At 57.5% G+C, this 18,152-nt stretch overlaps 1 protein-coding gene across 5 annotated transcripts in view; it reads right to left on the bottom strand.

Moving 5' to 3' along the window:
- Positions 1 to 18,152, bottom strand: part of ACOT7 (acyl-CoA thioesterase 7) — a 100,752-nt gene that overhangs the window by 46,570 nt on the left and 36,030 nt on the right. For all 5 annotated transcript variants that reach the window (XM_058719297.1, XM_058719293.1, XM_058719294.1 and 2 more), the window contains 3 exons: positions 14,360 to 14,516; positions 9,488 to 9,579; positions 5,007 to 5,121 (listed from right to left, as the gene is read on the bottom strand). In XM_058719297.1, coding sequence (XP_058575280.1) covers positions 5,007 to 5,121; positions 9,488 to 9,579; positions 14,360 to 14,516 — 364 coding nt within the window. The remainder of the gene's footprint in view (positions 1 to 5,006; positions 5,122 to 9,487; positions 9,580 to 14,359; positions 14,517 to 18,152) is intronic.

Raw genomic sequence — 18,152 nt, 5'->3', positions numbered from 1 at the left:
ACTGCACACAAAAGCTCTGTCGTGTCAGATGTCTATTTACTCAAATGACAAGCCATTTGAATAATGACCACGATCTAGTCAAAGAGATGCCCCCACTGTTCTCGAATGGCATTCAAAAGTTATCAGTTAGGCCATGTCTAATAATTTAATGTTCTCAGACCTTGAACCGATAAGCTTTTAATAAGCGAAAGCACCAAAATTCTGATGGGGAAAAACAACACCCCCCCCCCACCCCGGCCACACCCCAGTCCTGCTTCCCTCGGCCATGAACTTGGCACCCACGGGGCTCTTCGCAGGTGGGCCTGTGTCTATTTTTTTGTGTGTTTGGTTCCCCGTCCCTGGTCGTCCTCAGCGGCCTCTCCTCTGTTCATGTTCCGCGCCTCAGGTGAACCACGGTGATACCTACGGGAAAAGACTCTGCCAAGTGCAAGGTGGAGCCACAGAGACTTGGGGGCTGTTACCGCTGCCCATGCTGCCTTAATGAATACATAAGTGGGCATCAGAATTGGGGCCCCACCCAAAGGAAACCCTTGAAACAGCCAGTTTGGAAGCAGAAATGAGAGTGAATGGAGCCCAGAGACCTGGGGCATCAAGGTGGGAAAAGCCTATTGCTTCTGGGGACCGAGGGGCACAGAGATCAAAGCCCATCACCACTCAGCCCACGAATGTGTCCATGCGAGAGTGTCAAGGAAGCCACCGTCCAGCTGAGAGAGCTTGAGAAGTGTGCCTGGAAAGGACTCTCAGCGTGAAGCCGACAGGAAGTCAACAGATCCAATGCCCACTAAGTTCAGGAGGGGAAAACCCCTGACGTCCCCCATCGCAGACGAGCAGGTGCCCACTCCAGTGAGGCCGAGGACAGCGGACACGAAGACCCTTCCGGACAGCTGAAAGGGACTGAGAGGACCCACCCTCACCCCGAGGGCAGCACCAGGGTCTCCTGCAGGCCTTCCCCTGGCCAGGAGGCTCAGCCCTGGGAACAGGTGAGCGTGTCTGCCCCCACCTGCTGTCCCGCCTCCGTGTAGACAGTGCTAGTGCAGGGGGCCCATTGTTAGTTCCCTGGCTCCTGGCCCCTGGTCCCCAAAGTACTGCATCTAAATGCAACAGGAGACCACACACAACCCGAGACACTGCTCTCTGACGCGAGCTGGACAGGATTTCCGGGTGAGGTGACCCACACGTGCGAAGGAATGAACAGGTGGACAGCAGGCAGGACAGGGCAGTCCCTTCTCCTCACCTTCTCCACGCATGGCCCCTCGCAGGCTGCCCAGGGGCGTTGCTGCTTCCGGGCCCGACCATCAAAATCCCAGATGTGTGAGCCTGCCTGCTCTTTCCCCTTCCAAGAGAACCCCGGAAGCTACCTGTTAAAGAGGCAGAGCCCCAAGACAGAGTCCACACCATCTGCAGGACACCCCCTGATTAGGAACACCCGGTTTGGACTTTATACGAAATGAACCTCTAGTAAGTTAGGCACTAGGATTTTAGGGTTCAGAAGCTACAGCAGCTACCATGACCTTGGCTAATACAGAGCCAATTCTTTGAACCTCAACTATACGATGACATCCGGAACCTGAGTGAGGTCCCCAGGGCAGTGACAGGAGGGGATCAACACGGCCATAAACAAACACAAAATTCCCCTTTACTGTGTTTGCAGCCAAGGAAACAGAGGCGCAGGGAGACTAAGCCCCCGTGGAGGCAGAAGTGGGATTCAGACCAGGGCAGTTTGATTCTACACAACCTTTCCCTCGCTGCCCAGCCCCTGCCTCCCCACACCTCACTCCCTCCCCAGAGCAAGTGCTCACGGGCACAGGATGGTGGGACCTGGTCAGATCCCGGTCAGATCCGAGACGGGCACCAAGCACTCTCACGGATGGCTTGGAGAGGACGTGCCCGTAGGGGTGGCCGGTCACAGGCCGGCCATGGGGAGGCAGAGCCCAGGCCCAGGCCAACAACCAGAGCCAGGTTGACTTTGTCCTAAACCTTACAGCTCCCCCAAAAGGCTCCAGATGGCCAAACAGTCCCTACATGGTCAAAGCTGGACATCTGATGGCCGTGGATCAAAGAGTTCAAGGTAATTCTATTTTCTCTCGTCAGATGGAGAAAACAATAAGAAAAGCTGGGTTTTAAAGAGCTCCCAGACTCTCTGGAAAAGCATCTCAAGGATGAGGTCAGCCCTGGAAGGGGGTTGCTAGGCAACAGCTGGCTGAAATCTGGTTCTGGTCTCAACAGTGACAGAGAGCCGCAGATACGTGGGGTGGTGGGGGGTCCTCCCACAAGAAGGGGCTCGAGTGTTGGAAAGACCCCCAGCGCTGAGCACACGCTCGGCCCTTCCTGCTGAGCTCCTGTCCGGCTGGCTCAAGCACAGCCGCCAGACGCAGCCCGTGCCGAGCCACGCAGGAGGTGGTGGCCGGTCCTGGGGAGCCCGTCCTGCTCCAGGCACTGGGAGCCCTGCCAGGCCGAGGGCAGCTCTACCGGGAAACTGAGGTCAGAAGTACAGATGACATTCAAAAACACAAGCAACGGACATATGACTTCCCGAAGAAGCATTTAAAAGCCGGTCCCCCTAAGCCAATCTTCTGAGAAAGATGCATTTTTATTGGAACACAGAAAAGTAAAAAATAAAAGCTTGTAAAAGTCTGTCAAGAAAGCTCGAGCTTCAGAAGGCCACCTTTGGTTAATATCTTTGGAGAGTAACAGATTCCGAGAAACATTATGTACCAGATTTACAGTCAAACACCATAGCAAACAGAAAATAACCCCATGCGCAAAGGGACTTTAACCTGGAAACCGTGAGCTTTATATTCAGTTTCCCAGACAGTCAAAGGAGGAAACCAGGACCGACCTCAGGTTCTCAAAGCCCCGGACTCGGCCCTTAGCCCAGCTTCCATCCCAAGCACTCGCCAGAAACCACCCAAGGAGGGGAGCGCCCGAGCAGACCCCACGTGCCTCCCCGACTTCTCCTCAGCCCTGCCCTTGCTGCTGGCCTGACACTGTCTCCCCCTCCTGTCTAATGAGAACACTGGTCACGGGGCACCTGGGTGGCTCAGTCAGTTGAGCGTCCAACTCTTGACTTTGACGCAGGTCATGATCTCAGTTTGGGAGATCGAGCCCCAGGTCGGGCTCTGTATTGAGCATGGAGCCTGCTTAAGGTTCTCTCTCTTCCTCCCTCTGCCCCTCCTTCATACACATTCTCTCTCTCTCTAAAAAACAAAAACAAAAACAAAAAAGAACACTGATGATGACTGGATTTGGGGCCCACCTGGGTAAAGCAGAACGACCTCATCTCGAGATCCTTCACTTGACTACACTTGCAAACACCCTTTCTGCAACTAAGGGTCCAGACACGGACGTGTCTTCTGGGGAGGGCTGCCGTTCAGCCCCCTCCAGTTTCTCTGTCCCTGAATTCCCTCAGTGCCGAGTGTGTACCTCTCCTAAGAACCCCCACCTCGCCTCCCTCACATCATTTGTAGCCCTCTGTATCTTTGCCTGACCAGCCTGTGCGCTCGCCCTCCCAAAAGCAGAGCCTGGGTCTGACGCCCTCAGCAGAGGTCTTAGGGCCTGGGGCAGACCTTCGTCATCAGGAGGGAGCCCAGGCCTGTCTTGTGGGTTACTGTGTTATCAACAGACCGTCTATGTACTTTTTATCTTTAGAGATACCGCTTCATAGAATTTCATCAGAGCAGCAACATTTCGGACGAGGAATTTGTCATTTTGGCGTTTGCTGGAAAGCAGAGGTGAAAAGAACAGTCAAGACACCAACCCACGCACAGTCCACCAGCCTTCCCTGTGGGCGGGTTTGAGGCTGGAACATGAGAAGGATAAGGGGGAGACGCACAGGAAGGGACCAAAAGGTTTGCAGGCTCTTGTGCAAATAGACCCCGCCTGGGGAAGCCAGGACACGCCGGCTGAACGGCCCAACTCGAAGCCCAGAAGGTCCTGTCCTCATGTGTACCCTGCTGCGTCGTCACCAGCGCCCCTACCCTGATGCTGGACGTGGCCTGCAGCCAGGGCAAGTGGGTGGGTGGCCGGAAACTTTGTCTGGCCGGGGCCCTGGAGCTCGCCATGGTCCTGGTTAGTGGAAGTCGGGGCACAGCTCAGAGTGAGGAGAGGGATTCCTCGGGACAGGTCCTCAGCTGTCAGGGACCAAACCAGGAACTCAGACACTACCTGTGTCTGGGGTGCCCTGAGGTGTCACCTACGGAACCCAGCAACAACACACAGCATGTTCTGGAGAGCGCTCTCCACGCAGATAAAACGTGGTCACTGCTTGTGCAGGGGAGACACAGGTTACCAGGAAGACCCACGTCCCAAGCACTCACCGTGTCCCGATGGGAACAGACAGCCCCAGAGACCCTGCCCTGAACTGTCTGGGCACCGGGGAAGCCGTCTGCTCAGGACGCGGTGGGGGAAGTCCCATCTGCAGGGAACCATCCCTGGACCCATGTGTTCGGATTCTGGATGGACACGCTGTTAAAGCCGGCCACCTGGACGTGCGGGCAAGGGGGCAAAAGACCAGGAGGACGCGGCCCGAGAAGGCACCGGAGCACCCACAGAGCGTTCTCGCCCGCACAGCCAGGGAGGCCATTTGCCACGGCGACACGTGAGTGGCGGGCTGGCGAGGAACAGCGTAGGAAAAGCTGTTGCCATTTGTGTTTTTTATGAACTGGAAATCCCATAAGAAATGTGCTCCTGAGCACATGGGGGGCGCGGGGGAGGACACAAGAACAACTCCATGCCCAGGCACCTCCACTCTGCCCAGGTAGCGGGGCCTCTGCCCCAACACTCTGCGGGCCGCGGGGCCTCGCTGAGCCCTCCCGTCCCCTTGTTGCTGACTGTGCTGCTGGGGAGGGGTCTGTATGGTGCGCGGACAGGGGACAGGGCCCCGGGGAGCCCAGAGGGCCTGGTCGCAGGCGACAGCGCCAGGTGTGGGGGCCGCACTGCCCCTGAGAGGAGAACTTTCCACACGGGCTGGCGGAGGTTCGTCCCCCATCCCGCACCCCAGCCTTTACCTGGGTTCGGGACGGGCTGCACGATGTCTCCGTTTCTCCACTTGGTCTCCATGCGCTCCAGCTTCTGGGCCTCGTACCGCTTCCGGCCCTCCTCCTCCTGCTCCTGTCGGGAATACTGCGGGGAAGCGCGGACAGACGGTCAGGCCGGCAGCAGTGAGCCTGGCCTGCCTCCCCTCGGCCTCCCCGGCCAGGCCTGGCTCAGCCTCCTGGACTCAAGGCTTCCTTGTGTGGTGGCCTACATTTACGTAACTGGAGCCATCTATTGTTTTCCTGATAACACACGTCTAATATAAACAACAAAATACACAGAAGGTGGAAATCTCAGTCAAATGTTTGCTTCATGTGCTTTCTAGAATTGTTGTTATGCCCACGTCTATATAGATAGTTCCACCATGCTATGTGAGAAGTTTCTTTTTTTTTTTTCTTTTTTTTTTTTTTAACTGTATACTTAAAAAAAATGTTTCTTTTGAGAAAGAGAGAGCAAGCCGGGGAGGGGCAGAGAGCGAGGGAGACAGAGAATCCCAAGCAGGCCCCACACTGTCAGCAGGGAGACCAATGCGGGGCTCAGACTCCCGAGCCCTGAGATCATGACCTGAGCCAAAACCAAGAGTCCAAGATTCGGACACTCAACCGACCGAGCCACCCACATGCCCCTGTGGGAAGTGTCAAAGTAGCAATATTTCCTCCTTTCACTGCATTAGCAGAACTTACTAACCTAACATGACTTAGGGGAGAGGCCCGGTTCATATGCGTGAGCGTTTAGCCTGCTCCCAATGTCCCACTGCTAAAACAACATCACGTCAACAATCAGTTACTTATTTCATTTTACACTTGCCCTTCCCTTCCTGGGATTCATTCCTGGACACTGAACTACAGAATCCAGGGAGCCCCAACAGGGTGAGGAGAGAGCAGGTTTTCTGCGTGCCCTCGACATCCCCACTCTGCTGACCCCCAGCCTGTCCAAGAGGCTGCAGGTTTGCAAGGAATGCTCCCCAGAGCAAAGACAGCCCCACTGGAGCTTTCTTAATGGATGACAGGGGTTTGGACCCAAGAAGTTAAGAAATAAACGTGAATATACAAAAACTGGCACAAAAACTGGGGTTCCTTGGGCACAGAGAGAGATGCTGGGTTTCCCTGACGTGACAGCAAGGGCCCCGTCCTCCGGCCCCGTGTAGGGTACACACGCCCTTCCTGTGGGACATGAGAAGACCAGACCAGGTCCCCGGGCCCTCTGACAGCTGCTTCCCCCAGGGGCCCGGCCCTCTCCCTTCCCGCCGCCACGGCCCAGGCCCCCTGTGCTGACTGTGGCCCAGCCATCCTCCTTTGGTTGGTTCCAACATCTGCCCCTTCATTCCCTCAGCCAGCATTCCTGGCTGAGCCCATGGAGTGGCTACTAAGCTCAGGGCCCCTTGTTCCCTTCTCTGTCCCCCCATGAAGGCTCTCTGACTTAGGCAAATTCATTTCAGGTTGCAATTTTAGAGCTCCTTTCAAAAGCTACTTTTAAACTTCTTGATCTTCCTGCTCGTGGCGAAGAAGGTGGAGTTATTTAACACTGCACACGGTTGGCGGCTGGGCTTCTTCCAGGGAAATGTGCACATGCAGTAAATCCATGAGCACACGAGCGTGTGTGTTCTAAGGTATGTGTGTGCCTGTGACATCTACATGTGTATCTGTGAGACATGTGCGACATACACGTAGATAATATGTATATACACGCGAAAGAGACATGTAATACACACGCACCAAGACAGAGATGTGTGTTCTCGGATAAATGACAGCTGTCAAAGGTTGACAGGAAGATTCAGGGGGGGTATTAGGAAGCCTTGTGGCTAAGCTGCCAGCAGATAAGCATAAACGCCAGAGAGACACAGCTTTCCAGGATCAATCAGGACAATGAAAACAGCAGACCTATATTTCAAAGCAACTGAAGGCTTATATGTGGGCCTCACACGTGGGGGAAGAAAAGCTCCCATAAATATTAGCAGCGGCTGCAGCTGGGAGCTGGGTGGTTTCTCCCATCTGGAGAACTCGCCGCTTCCGCCTCTACAAGGGCAAAGTTGGTATTTATGTCTTATCAAAGCCGGCTGAACAAAGGGGTTGGGAAAGCTCTGGGCCCCTCCGGGATGTGGGGGTGAGTGCTCCCTGGGGAGGAGCTGCCCTGGCCCTCTGGGGGGACAGGAACCGGCACGCCACCCACCCCGTCCTGCTGGCTGAAGACCCAAAGCTCTCAGCCCCCGGGGCCCTGAGGAGCCAGAGGAAGCAAAAGCTTACTTGCTCAGCCCCAGAATCTTCCCTCGGTATCAACCCCATAACACATATCAGATGGCGCTGAAGCCACAGAAAAGGTCTGCCAGAGACTTCTAAATTCTGTGGCATCTGAAAACTAAATCAGTTTAGTAATTATGTTGTACTTACATGCGGATATGGCTAATTTAACGCCAAGTGCTTAGTGGGAAATGTGAAGGCAGAGGCAGGTACGTCTGTTAATTTCTAGAGAGAAAAAGTCACTGTGCCTCAGACTTGGGTCTTAAAGCCCCTGCACCAGTCAGTGGTGCAGGGACGGGAGAGACGGAGGAGAAGGGAGAGAGGCGGCGGGGTGGGGCTGGACTGAAGGGCGGTGTTCTGGCTTGAACAGGGTCCTGTCAAAGCTCCTGCCTCCCCCGGGACCGGTACAAGTGGCCTCTCACAGCATCGGAGTCTGCGCGGGTGTAATCAGCGGGGATGAGGACATACTGCATGTGGACCCCCGTGCCACCGGCTGGGGCTCAGCTAGGCAGGGCACACACAGACACCCGAACGGGAAGTCTGAGGCAGAGGTGGCAGGGGTGCTCCCACCAGCCAAGGAGTGCCCGCAGCCGCCAGAAGCTGGAAGAGGCAGGAAGGGTCCTCCCTGGGGCCTCCGTCCCAGCAGCCCAAGGACACTCACACAGACATGACCAGCAGGAGCCGTCGGCCCCACACCCCGGCCCTGAGCGTCCACACACTCTCCTCGCTTGTGCAGGGGTGGGTGACACAGTGCTGTTGGGGGTGGGGGGAGCGCTGCCTCCCTTCTCTCACAATTCCAAAGGACTGGCCACCAACCTGACCCCAGGCCAAGGTCTAAGCACCCTTCCTGTTCAATGCGGAGAGGGCTCCCCTGCCCCAAGGTGTCTTTGTAAAAATCTAGACTACATGGCAGCCGGAGCCCCGCGGCCGGCCATCCCCACCCGGGGAAATGTGCCACCTGGGCCTGGACTGTCCCCGGGGGCCCAGACAGGGTGTATGGTTAGACACGGAGCTGGTGGGCAGAGGGGGGGAGGCCAGTCTTACCCTGCAGGGGCGCGGGGGAGTGAGAAAGCCTGTAGGGGAGGCAGAGCGGGCCTCCCCTAAGTGGGAAGGGCCTGTGCCAGGGGGTCCCCAGGAGCAGGGCAGGGACAGCTGGGCCCAGCCAGGATCGCCCGGCTTCTCTGTGAGCTATGTGAGCAGACACCGGTCCCCACCTATCTGGTTCTCGGTTCCATTACTTGAAAAAATGTTGTTCTCTGGGCGCCAGGGAGCTTAGGTGGCTGAGCATCAGACTTGATTTCAGCTCAGGTCACGATCTCACGGTTCGTGAGATAGAGTGACGAGTTGTGAGACTCAGCTCCACACCACCAGTGCAGAGCCCGCGTGGGGTTCTCTCTCTCCCCCTCTCTCTCTGCCCCTTCCCTGCTCGTGTGCGCACGCCTTCTCCCTCTCTCTCTCTTTCAAAATAAATAAACTTAAAAAAATGTCGTTCTCTGCATGTCGTGACGGCAGGGAAATGCTAACTGCAGCCACAGGACCCTTCCCTCTGAACTAACGAGAGCTGCGGGTGTCCGCGGAGGAGCTGTCACGCGTGTCCTGGAAACACGAAGGGACCGGGGTCACGGGAGGAGGCGAGGGGCAACCTCAGGGAAGGAACGAAATCTTTCACTGGCACCACGTTCACCCTCCAAAGCCTGCCCACCCCAGCGCGCCCACAGCGGGCCCAGAAACAACCGGAACACGATGGGCTCCCTCCGTGCAAAGATGCCTCTGTCTGCAGCAAGGCCACAAGGACAGAAGCAAGGGTGGTGGCAGGCACCGGCAGGGGCACGTGGAGGGAGAAGAGGCTGAAACAGAGATGTCTTAGCGTCGGTTTCCTTAGGGACCACGAAGGGGAGCAGCTGGCCTGGGCCAGGCAGCCTGGAGGTCCTGGCTGTCGGCAGAAGGACCTGTCACCCGACACCGTCCTGGCCCCCACCTCTCCTCCGGTCGGGAGCACGAGGAAGGGTCCTCCAGGAAGGGCACCTGGCTGCACGGGGCCAGCCTTCACTCACGTTCCCATCAGGGAAGATGCCAGGCAGGGACACCCCCTCCACTGGCATTTCTTGTTGGCAGGCCGGCGCCCAGCCCCTGCGGCTCTCCAGGGACGTCTGTGTGGCCGATGACCAGGCCTCTGCCATCTGTCCCCAGAGGGAAGTGGAAGGGGGTCTCCTTACCACGACTGGAGGCACCTCCAGGACCTTGTCCACGTTCTTCAGTGACAGGGGCACGTACCACAGGGTGGCCTTGTTGGTCAGCTTTTTAGTTCCTTCAGAGAAAAAAAAACGACACGTGAGTGGTGACACAGGGAGACCACAGGAAGTTCAGGGCACAGGGCAGGCGGGGCTGAAACATACCTCTCTCGGGCCCCTAATCCCCAAGGCCTTTTTGAAAAAAATTTTAACGTTCGTATTTATTTGTGAGAGAGAGAGACAGAGTGTGAGCAGGGGAGGGGCTGAAAGAGAGGGAGACACAGAATCCGAAGCAGGTTCCAGGCTCTGAGCTGTCAGCACAGGGCGCGATGTGGGCCTCGAACCCACGAACCGTGAGATCATGACCTGAGCCCAAGTTTGATGCTCAACTGACCGAGCCACCCAGGCGCCCACCCAAAGCCTTTTTTAGCCACAAGGTGCGAGCGGGGGGGGGGGGGGGCTGGAGCACCGGAAGCCAGCACCATCCCCGCCACAATGCTGCCCTCTGGAGGGTGCTGGAGAGGCTTCAGTTCACACACCTTGAGCCTGGGCGGGGGTGGGGGGGGGGGGGTGTCCCGGCTTTCCAACATTTGCTGACACAGAGGGCGCCACCTGCAGGCACTGCCTCCTTGCGGGTATTTGATGGAAGGGAAGTTTGGTCCCCAACACGCCCAGAAGCCTGAGCAGCCTCAGGTGGGGCCCTCACTCAGCACCTCCCGGAGAAGAGGGGACAAAGCCAGGGGACTCAGCCCAGGCCGAGCTCGGGTTCCCGCAAACAGGTCCGGCAGACCCTGAACTTCTGGTCAAGCACGCTCTGCTGAGAAGCTTCAAGCCACAGCGCTCAGCAAGGGGACATCCACCTGCCTCAACACCACTGAGAAGAGCTCCCGCCACACAGGGGCCAGAAGGACAGCGGCACGTGGGCGGGAGGCTCGGGGAGTCACCGAGCCAGGGCACACGTGGGCGGCCAGGGGGTGGGGGGGGTGGGGGGGGGGGGTGCTGGCCAGGCCACAGACCCCGGCACAGGTGCACAGCCAGCCGGGTGAGGCCGGTCCTTCACACTGGACGCTTGGATTCACTGCTGACTCAGAGCTCCCATCCAGAAACTTCAGAGTGGAGTGCTGAGAGACAGTCAGTGGGCTGCTGACTCCCACTCTGGGCGGAACGACAGGGAACAGAACCCTCGATGGGGCTACCACAGAGGCCTGTCTGGGCTGAGAACCCTGGACCAGAAAAGTCGAGAGTCACTTAGTCCACTCCCCCTCACCTGTACTGGAGGACCCCGGAGCCCAGAGGGGTCAAGGGATTTACCTAGGGTCCCACAGCAACTCGGTGCCACTCAGACCCAGGCAGGCCTCCGGGATCCCAGTAATTTCAGGGAACTATTGGCAAGGATGCCTTCAAAGAGTAGCTTCTCAACATGGAAGATCCCCAACGTGGAGACCGGTACATCTGCAGGAAGCAAGCGTAGCAGACAGGGGGCAGTGAGGCCTGCTCTCTGAAGCCCCTCTTGGAGCTCCCTTCGCCTCAGTTCTTTCTGACCTGCCTTCCCAAAGGGGGCCGGGGGCTCTGGTCTCCTCCTCTACACACAGCCCTCAGGACCAGGCCGAGCCCCGCGGTCACGTAGGAGGAGGGTGAGCCCGAGGTCCCCGGGCCTGGTCCTGACGCCACGACACGGGAACCACAGGCAAATCGCATGGAAACTATTTTCACTGCGCTTTGACTGAGAGTAAATCTGACAACCTGCTTTGGGGAATAAAGATTTCCTGTCTGACTCTGCTGGAGCCGGCCTGACAAACTGGTTTCCATGGAAACCCGCAGTGGCCCGCCTCTGGACCTAAATGAACACTGCAGGGCAAATGAGGCAAAACATGCTAATTGCACCTTCTCCATCATTTAATAAAACCATCAAAAGACAGTTGCAGGATTAAAAACACCTATTTGAAAATCTTAAGGGCTCCCAGCTATTTTCTGGAGCGTTTGCACCAATCACACCCCAGTTAGCTTAATATTTTGACAGTTGCCGGAGACGAATGAGCCTTCTCGAAGGCGAAGGTTTGCTGGTTGTCTGCCTCGGTCAGTGCTCGCTCGGCTGCCTCCTGACAGGCCGCACAGCCCCCGAAGGAGGGGGACCCACAAGACAGGGGACCTCTGCCTGCTGGGGTCTCAGTTCCCTCCGCCGTCAGAATCCCCCTGGGTCTGCTGGGCCACACACTGCTGGAGGGGGGTGCCACAAGTGCACGGACAAGGCGGCCGAGCCCTGCCCTCCCCTCCTAGCCATGTGGACAGACAGACACACGTTAAGACAGAGCGGGAGGCCTCGGGGGACACAGGGCCCTAGAACAAGAGAGAGACACACGGATCCAAACACGGAAAGACAGAGAGAGGGATGCACAGATGTGGCAATTGGAGAAAGAGAGCCAGAAATGAGAGAGAGGGGGCGCCTGGGTAGCTACGTCGTTGAGCATCTGACTTCGGCTCAGGTCATGATCTCACGGTTCATGGGTTCGAGCCCCACATTCAGCTCCATGCTGATGGCTCAGAGCATGCAGCCTGCTTCGGATTCGGTGTCTCCCTCGCTCTCTGCCCCTCCCGCGCTTGTGTGTGCTCTCTCTCTCAAAATAAACATTCCAAAAAAAAAGAAAGCAAGAAAGAAAAGAAATGAGAGAGGGACCAGAAGTCACGGAACAAGAAAGGAGGCAGCAGGATGTTCTGGGGCAAGGTGACCAAGCCGTGTGGAGAAACCGCGGCCTCAGGGCTCCAGGCGTGACTGACCCCTTCCCGTGTTACAGGGGAGGCCTGAGGTCAGGAGTGGGGACACTTGGGCCAGGGGCCCGTCCCTTGCTTCTCCCAAGCCTGTGTCTTCTCAGAACACAGTGGGATCAGCAAGCCTGCCCCTCCGTCCTGCAAGCTGGACACATGCAGCCCTCTCCTCGCCGCCAGTGCCCTTCTGCACAGGGCAGATGAGGCCCCAAGTGCCCACCCTGCAGGGAAGGAGCAGAGACGAGGCCACGGGGGCCCAGGGGCCCGGGGAGGTGCGTCCTCACTGGTGGGGGGGGCTGCTATCCTGCCAGCGCGGCCCCAGGCGAGAGCCTCCAGCCCCCCCCCCCCCCCCGTGGGACGGACCCCTGGGAAGTCAGGCAGAGCGTGTCGTTCTAGACAAAACCCTCCGTCAGCTTCCCATCTCTGCATAAACACAAATCTCCCCGGCAGCCTCTGCGGGTTTGGTGGTTCGTTCGCTCCCTTGTTCTCTGCCCCCTGATTGTCAGCTCCACATTTGCTTGGAGACAAGGAAAGTGCCCGGGAGAGGAAGACACGGCCGTTTCCCTCAGAGGTTCTCGATCCAGGGCTGGGTTTCTCTGCCTCGGCGCAAGGACACTGCATCACCCTTCGTGGTGGAGACCTTCCCGCGTACCCCTGGCCTCCCCACACTGGATGCCAGTAGCTTTGCTCCAATTGTGACAACCAACGATGTCCCCTTGAGAGGCACCATGCCGGGGGTCCGATGCCAGGGAGGTGAGCTCCACTTTCAAAGTCAAGAGCGCCTCTGTCCCCCGGCCTCTTCCCCATTCGCCAACAGCAATTCTGTTCCCCAGGGCTTCCTCCTGGGCCACAGCTTGGGACGTGCCAGAAAGGGGGCTTCGATGACAGAAATCCGGAAGGCATGCCCCTCCCCCATTTTTGGTCCCTGGCTCGGTGACACTGACCATCACGATGAACAGCAGCACTGCTGGGACTGCCATCGACAAGGAAGCATGAGGACAGAGAGCAGCTGAGGCAGTGACGTCCCCCGACAATGCCCAGCACTGCCCAGGAGAGACGGCCTGGGCCACAGAGGGACAGGCTACAGGGAGTGATGACAGACACCCCAAGGCCCTACTGTGAGAAGACAGTACCTAGGTACCCCTTTCTGTGCCATCACCTGAGGCATCCCAGGTCCCTCTAATGCCAGAGTTGCAACAGGCTTTAGGCCACAAACACGGGGCACAGGGGTGCTGGCCACTCCCTGATCCCAGGCCTCGCGCTGCACCCTTCACTGGGCCATGGCTGGGCCTGCCGGGGTCACCGGGATGTTCCAGATGGACAACTGTGCTCTGGGCCCAGGGAAGGGAGAAGCCTGAGCCCCTTAAAGCTCTCTGAGCATAGCACCCTGCAGGGATGGCCGAGGAAGGGGCGAGGGGGGCATCAGGACCCAGGCAGCTCCTGCCTTCAGAACCAGCGTGGACTGTCCTCTGCGAGGGAGGACAGGGTGGTCTGGGACAGGGAGGGGGCAGCAAGGGGACAAAAGGCCCTGCCTTCGTCGTCAGCAGCCTGGTTATAAAGAGCAGCAGCGGGTGCAAACCAGAGCCACGCTCCCCTGCAGAGCCCAGTGGGAGGATGAAAAGGGGTTTCCATGGTTACCACCCTGAGAAAGAGAATATTCAGATCAAACCAGAGTCAAAGGTTGGCCCAGTGAGCTTTCAGCCTAAGCCTGGTATGCAGGGCCTGGGGCGGGCCCAGGGCACCATCTTCACTTAGGAAGGCTTAGGAAGGGAGGGGGAAGGGCCTGTGCCCTCCCAGCCCCCCGCCTGAGGAGCAGTCACCAGGCCACCACCCCCCCCCCCCCAAGGCCGGATGGGCGGTGGCTGCACCCCCAGAGCCAGAGCTGAATCCTGGTCCAGGCACGCGCTCCCGCTCCCGGGATCTTGCTGCTTAACCCCTTCCCGTCTGCGAAACGAGGATGGCGGGTGGGAATTAAGGGAGGTCATTCACTGACAGCGTCAGGACGGGCCCCTGCTGCAGGGTCAGCCCTCCATGCATGTGAGCTGCGGCCGCCGCCGTGCTGTCACCGCTGGTGAGACGCGATGCGGAAGTTACCTGTGAGGATGTTTTCAGACATCACGTTGACCTGGACTTCCACGGAGTGCTTGGAGGTATAGGTGATCTCCGCGCTGACGTGCGCCACCTCCCCGATGCACATGGGCGACAGGAAGTCGGTGCGCTCGACCCGGGCCAGGGCGGCCACGCAGCGCTCCTGCAGAGGGACCAGAGACAGGTTACCCGCAGGGCAAGTCCCCACCCTGGAGACGCTCCTGAAAACGGCCTTCCCTTTTTCCCCCACTGGGAAAGCAGCGCCACATTCCGAACTGCAAAACCACAGGGGACGTGGGAATGCCCGAGGGGAACAAACACTCCAAAGCGATCGCTAACGGGATTCTCTGAGTGGTGACGGTTATGAGTGGCTTGTTTCTTTTTTCTAATTTTTCTACAAAAGACGTGTATTACTTGCATAATGAAAGGTAAAAAAAGATATACTCCTTATGGAACATTTGGGAAATGCAGCGAAGTAGACAGGAGAGGGAAGATCACTCCTCCCATCCATCCAAAGAGGAGCCAGGTTTCTATTTTGAGATCCTCCCTCCCAGGCTCTTCTCCTTAAGAATGGGATCTCACTGGTTCGTGTGCGGTTAGTCTTATACGGTCATGCGAAAACAAACATGCGTGTCCACAAACTGCCTTTTTTCACTCAACACAAGGGAAAAGAACCTGGCTGCGTTACAACCAGGGCCCTGCAATCACTATTCTTTAAGTTTTATTTATCCTTCAGATAGGCACCCCCTTCGCAGAACTCAAAATTCAAAAGGGTATACAGGGCACCAGGGCTGCCTAACGTCACCTGTCCCTAGCCACCCAGGACACCCCAGGGTAATGGATCATCACGGCCACAGAATACACCCACACCTGGAGTGCCATCTGGAGGGCACGCAACAGACTACTGTGGGGCTCGTTCTCTATCAAACGTGACAGACTTCCTCATTCGTGTGCACGGCACTGCCCGTGATTGGTATTTCCCGCCATGTCACTGCAAAAGTATGTTTATGGCTGGATAGAATGGAATATTCTTTCCTCTGTTATTAGAGATTTGGGTCAACACCAATTGTTTGTTGGTTTGTTTGTTTAAATTCACTCTTCTCCAATGAAGTTTTTATTTTTTTAAAGTTTATTTATTTGAGAGAGAGAGAGAGAGAGAGAACACAAGTTGGGGAGGGTCAGGAAGAAAGGGAAAGAGAAAGAACCCCAAACAGGTTCTGCGGGGCTCAAACTCACGAACCAAGAGATCACAACCTGAGCCAGAATCAAGAGACGCTTAGCTTCACTGACTGGAGCCACCGAGGCACCGCCCTCCGACCCCCCACACCCACCCCCCACTAAGTACTTCTTCTTATAAACAGTCCTGTGATGGATTCCCTTAGGTCATTTTCAGTACCGGGGACTGTTGCCCAGACCCAAGGGACAGACACCTTGGTGCCTGCTCCCAGAGTACTTCTCAAGAGGACAGCAGCGTGTGACGCGGCCTCAGCGCCTCTTGGCGCTGGCACGGAGGACTGCTCACTTCTCGTCAGTGCCAACAGAACGACACGAAGGTCGCAGGTGTTTGAAGAGGGGGACTTCAGACCCTCACTGCACCCTCTACCGCTTCCTGCCAGAAACCAATCATCTCTTCTGGAACGCTGAGCACACGTCTGGCTGCCCCAGGCCGGGCGGGGAGCAGGGAGTATGAGATGGGGCTCACTTTGACAGCCTGGTCCTCAGGGCCTGCCCGCTCTGGGACTCGCTTTCCCGGTTGCTCCTCACAGCGCCCCCCGTCCCAGGGTGGGCCATACCACACTTGTAGGTAACGGTCACTTTGAGCCCTGGCAACACCACCCGCGGCGCCCGAGCCAGAACCCGCCTGCTGCCTCGCAAACGTGCAGACTCCCTGCCCCACCTCAACCCACAGGACCTGCCTCTTTTGGAGGGACGGTCAGGGAACCTCCACCTTCACCCCTCCCAGGTGAGTCTCAGGAACACGGGGGTCGGGGGTTCCTCCGGTGTCTGTTCCTGTAAACGTGCCAGAGGCAGGTGTCAGCAACACAGGGGACCAGGGTGATGGGAAAGGTCCTGGAGCTAAGCTGGGGCCACTCTGATCTGCCCTCGCCCCCTAAGTCGCACGGACACCAGGAAGGAGGCTTCTGTGGCTGCAGCACCACCCACTGGTAGAAAGCTGGAAAGACACGCGCTAAGCGGAGCAGGACAGAAACCAAGGCCCTGCCTCTGGGCCGCTTGTTGGGGTTATCCGAGCGCTGTCTGCGAGACCCAGGTATCTTCACTGGAGAGTGGCTGAGCTTTGGCATGGCTACGTTCACACGCGGGTAACGTGCATGCATATGTATTAATAATTTCTAATGGAAATGCAGCTTACTCTCACATCTGTCCACGTCTAAGCCTCGGATGGACCTGAGCTTTCCCACGGCCACAAAAGCATTCCTTCATTCACAGTACAGGCCCCCCCGCCCCCAGTCCACGGGGGATTCCTTCCAAGACCCTCACTGGAGCCTGACACCACGGGCAGTCCCGAACCCTATAGATACCGTTTCTCCCCTACATACACACCTACGACAAAGTTCTAAGTTAGGCACACTAACGAATAATACCAACTGTAACAACATGCTGTAATAGAAGCCATGTGAACATGGTCTCTCTCTCTCTCTCTCTCTCTCTCTCTCTCTCTCTCTTAGTGTACTTCTTCCTGGGACCATGTGAGATGAGAAAATGCCTATGTGACAGCTGCAGGAGGTGAGTGACGTGGGCAGGTGACGCAGCGTTAGGCCGATATCTGACGGTGCATCAGAGGAAGGGTCATCTGCTTCTAGACCGCGGGTAAACCAGGGCAACTGAGACCACAGACCAGGCGGGCTCTGACGCACGGAGCCAGGCTGCGCCTCGAGTGCCATTCGGGGGAGTAAGTCAGAGCACCTGCCCTCGGCCTGGGTTCGGATGACAAACAGGGCAATGCCTCACAGTGGCAGGTGCTCTGAAGAGGGCAGCATGGGATGGGGTGGGGGTGGAGGCGGCCTCCCCACAGAGGGCACATCTGAGCTGAGGCAAGAACGCGAGGCAGGTATGGAGTGTGTCCAGTCCAGGCGGAGGGGAGGGCAGGCTGGACTGTGCAGGGGCGGGGTGGGGGAGCACAGCAGAAGGTGCAAACACAGGTCAGCAGGGCCTGCAGGGCCAGGTGAGGAGCAGGTCCAGGAGTCTGTGGGAGACACAGAGGGGACGCGCAGATGGGCTCACGTTTAGTCCACACGCTTCAGGGCTGAGTGAACTTTCGGCAGGGGGCATTTATGTTCCCTTCCATGAACCGGAACACTGGCAGAGTGGCCCAGGAGGCTACAGAAAGGCAGTCAGGAATGCTTTCAACACACACCTGGCACAGGACACCTCGCCCGACAGGACGCCTGACAGTGGCCTCAGATCTGCTCTTCTGGGTTGGAAGGCCACTCGTTATGAATCCTAAGCTCGGTTCCAAAGGACAGAACGAATGTTTACGGGGCAGCCACTCAGGAGTCTTACCGGGCAGGGAGGGCAGCCTAAGAGACAGGTGTGCTGCCTGGGGACTCTATGCCAGGCTGGACCCAGGGCAGGGGCAACTTGACTGGGAGCTGCTGTCCAGGGACCTAGCAGGGCACTGGGCCCACCTCGGGCATTCCATAAAAAACAGGCATGACCCAAACATTGAGAATACGGACCGATGAATACCTGTATTCGGCACGAGGTTCTCCAAACTGCACGCACCCCTGTAACTCCCTGCTGAGAGAGGGAGAGGCAGCCCCACCCTGGGAAGCAGCCA

The sequence above is a fragment of the Neofelis nebulosa genome, chromosome 2, assembly GCF_028018385.1.
Source record: "Neofelis nebulosa isolate mNeoNeb1 chromosome 2, mNeoNeb1.pri, whole genome shotgun sequence".
Taxonomy (NCBI): domain Eukaryota; kingdom Metazoa; phylum Chordata; class Mammalia; order Carnivora; family Felidae; genus Neofelis; species Neofelis nebulosa.
Note: the sequence above shows the minus strand (reverse complement) of the source record. Positions and strands in the feature narration are given on the sequence as shown.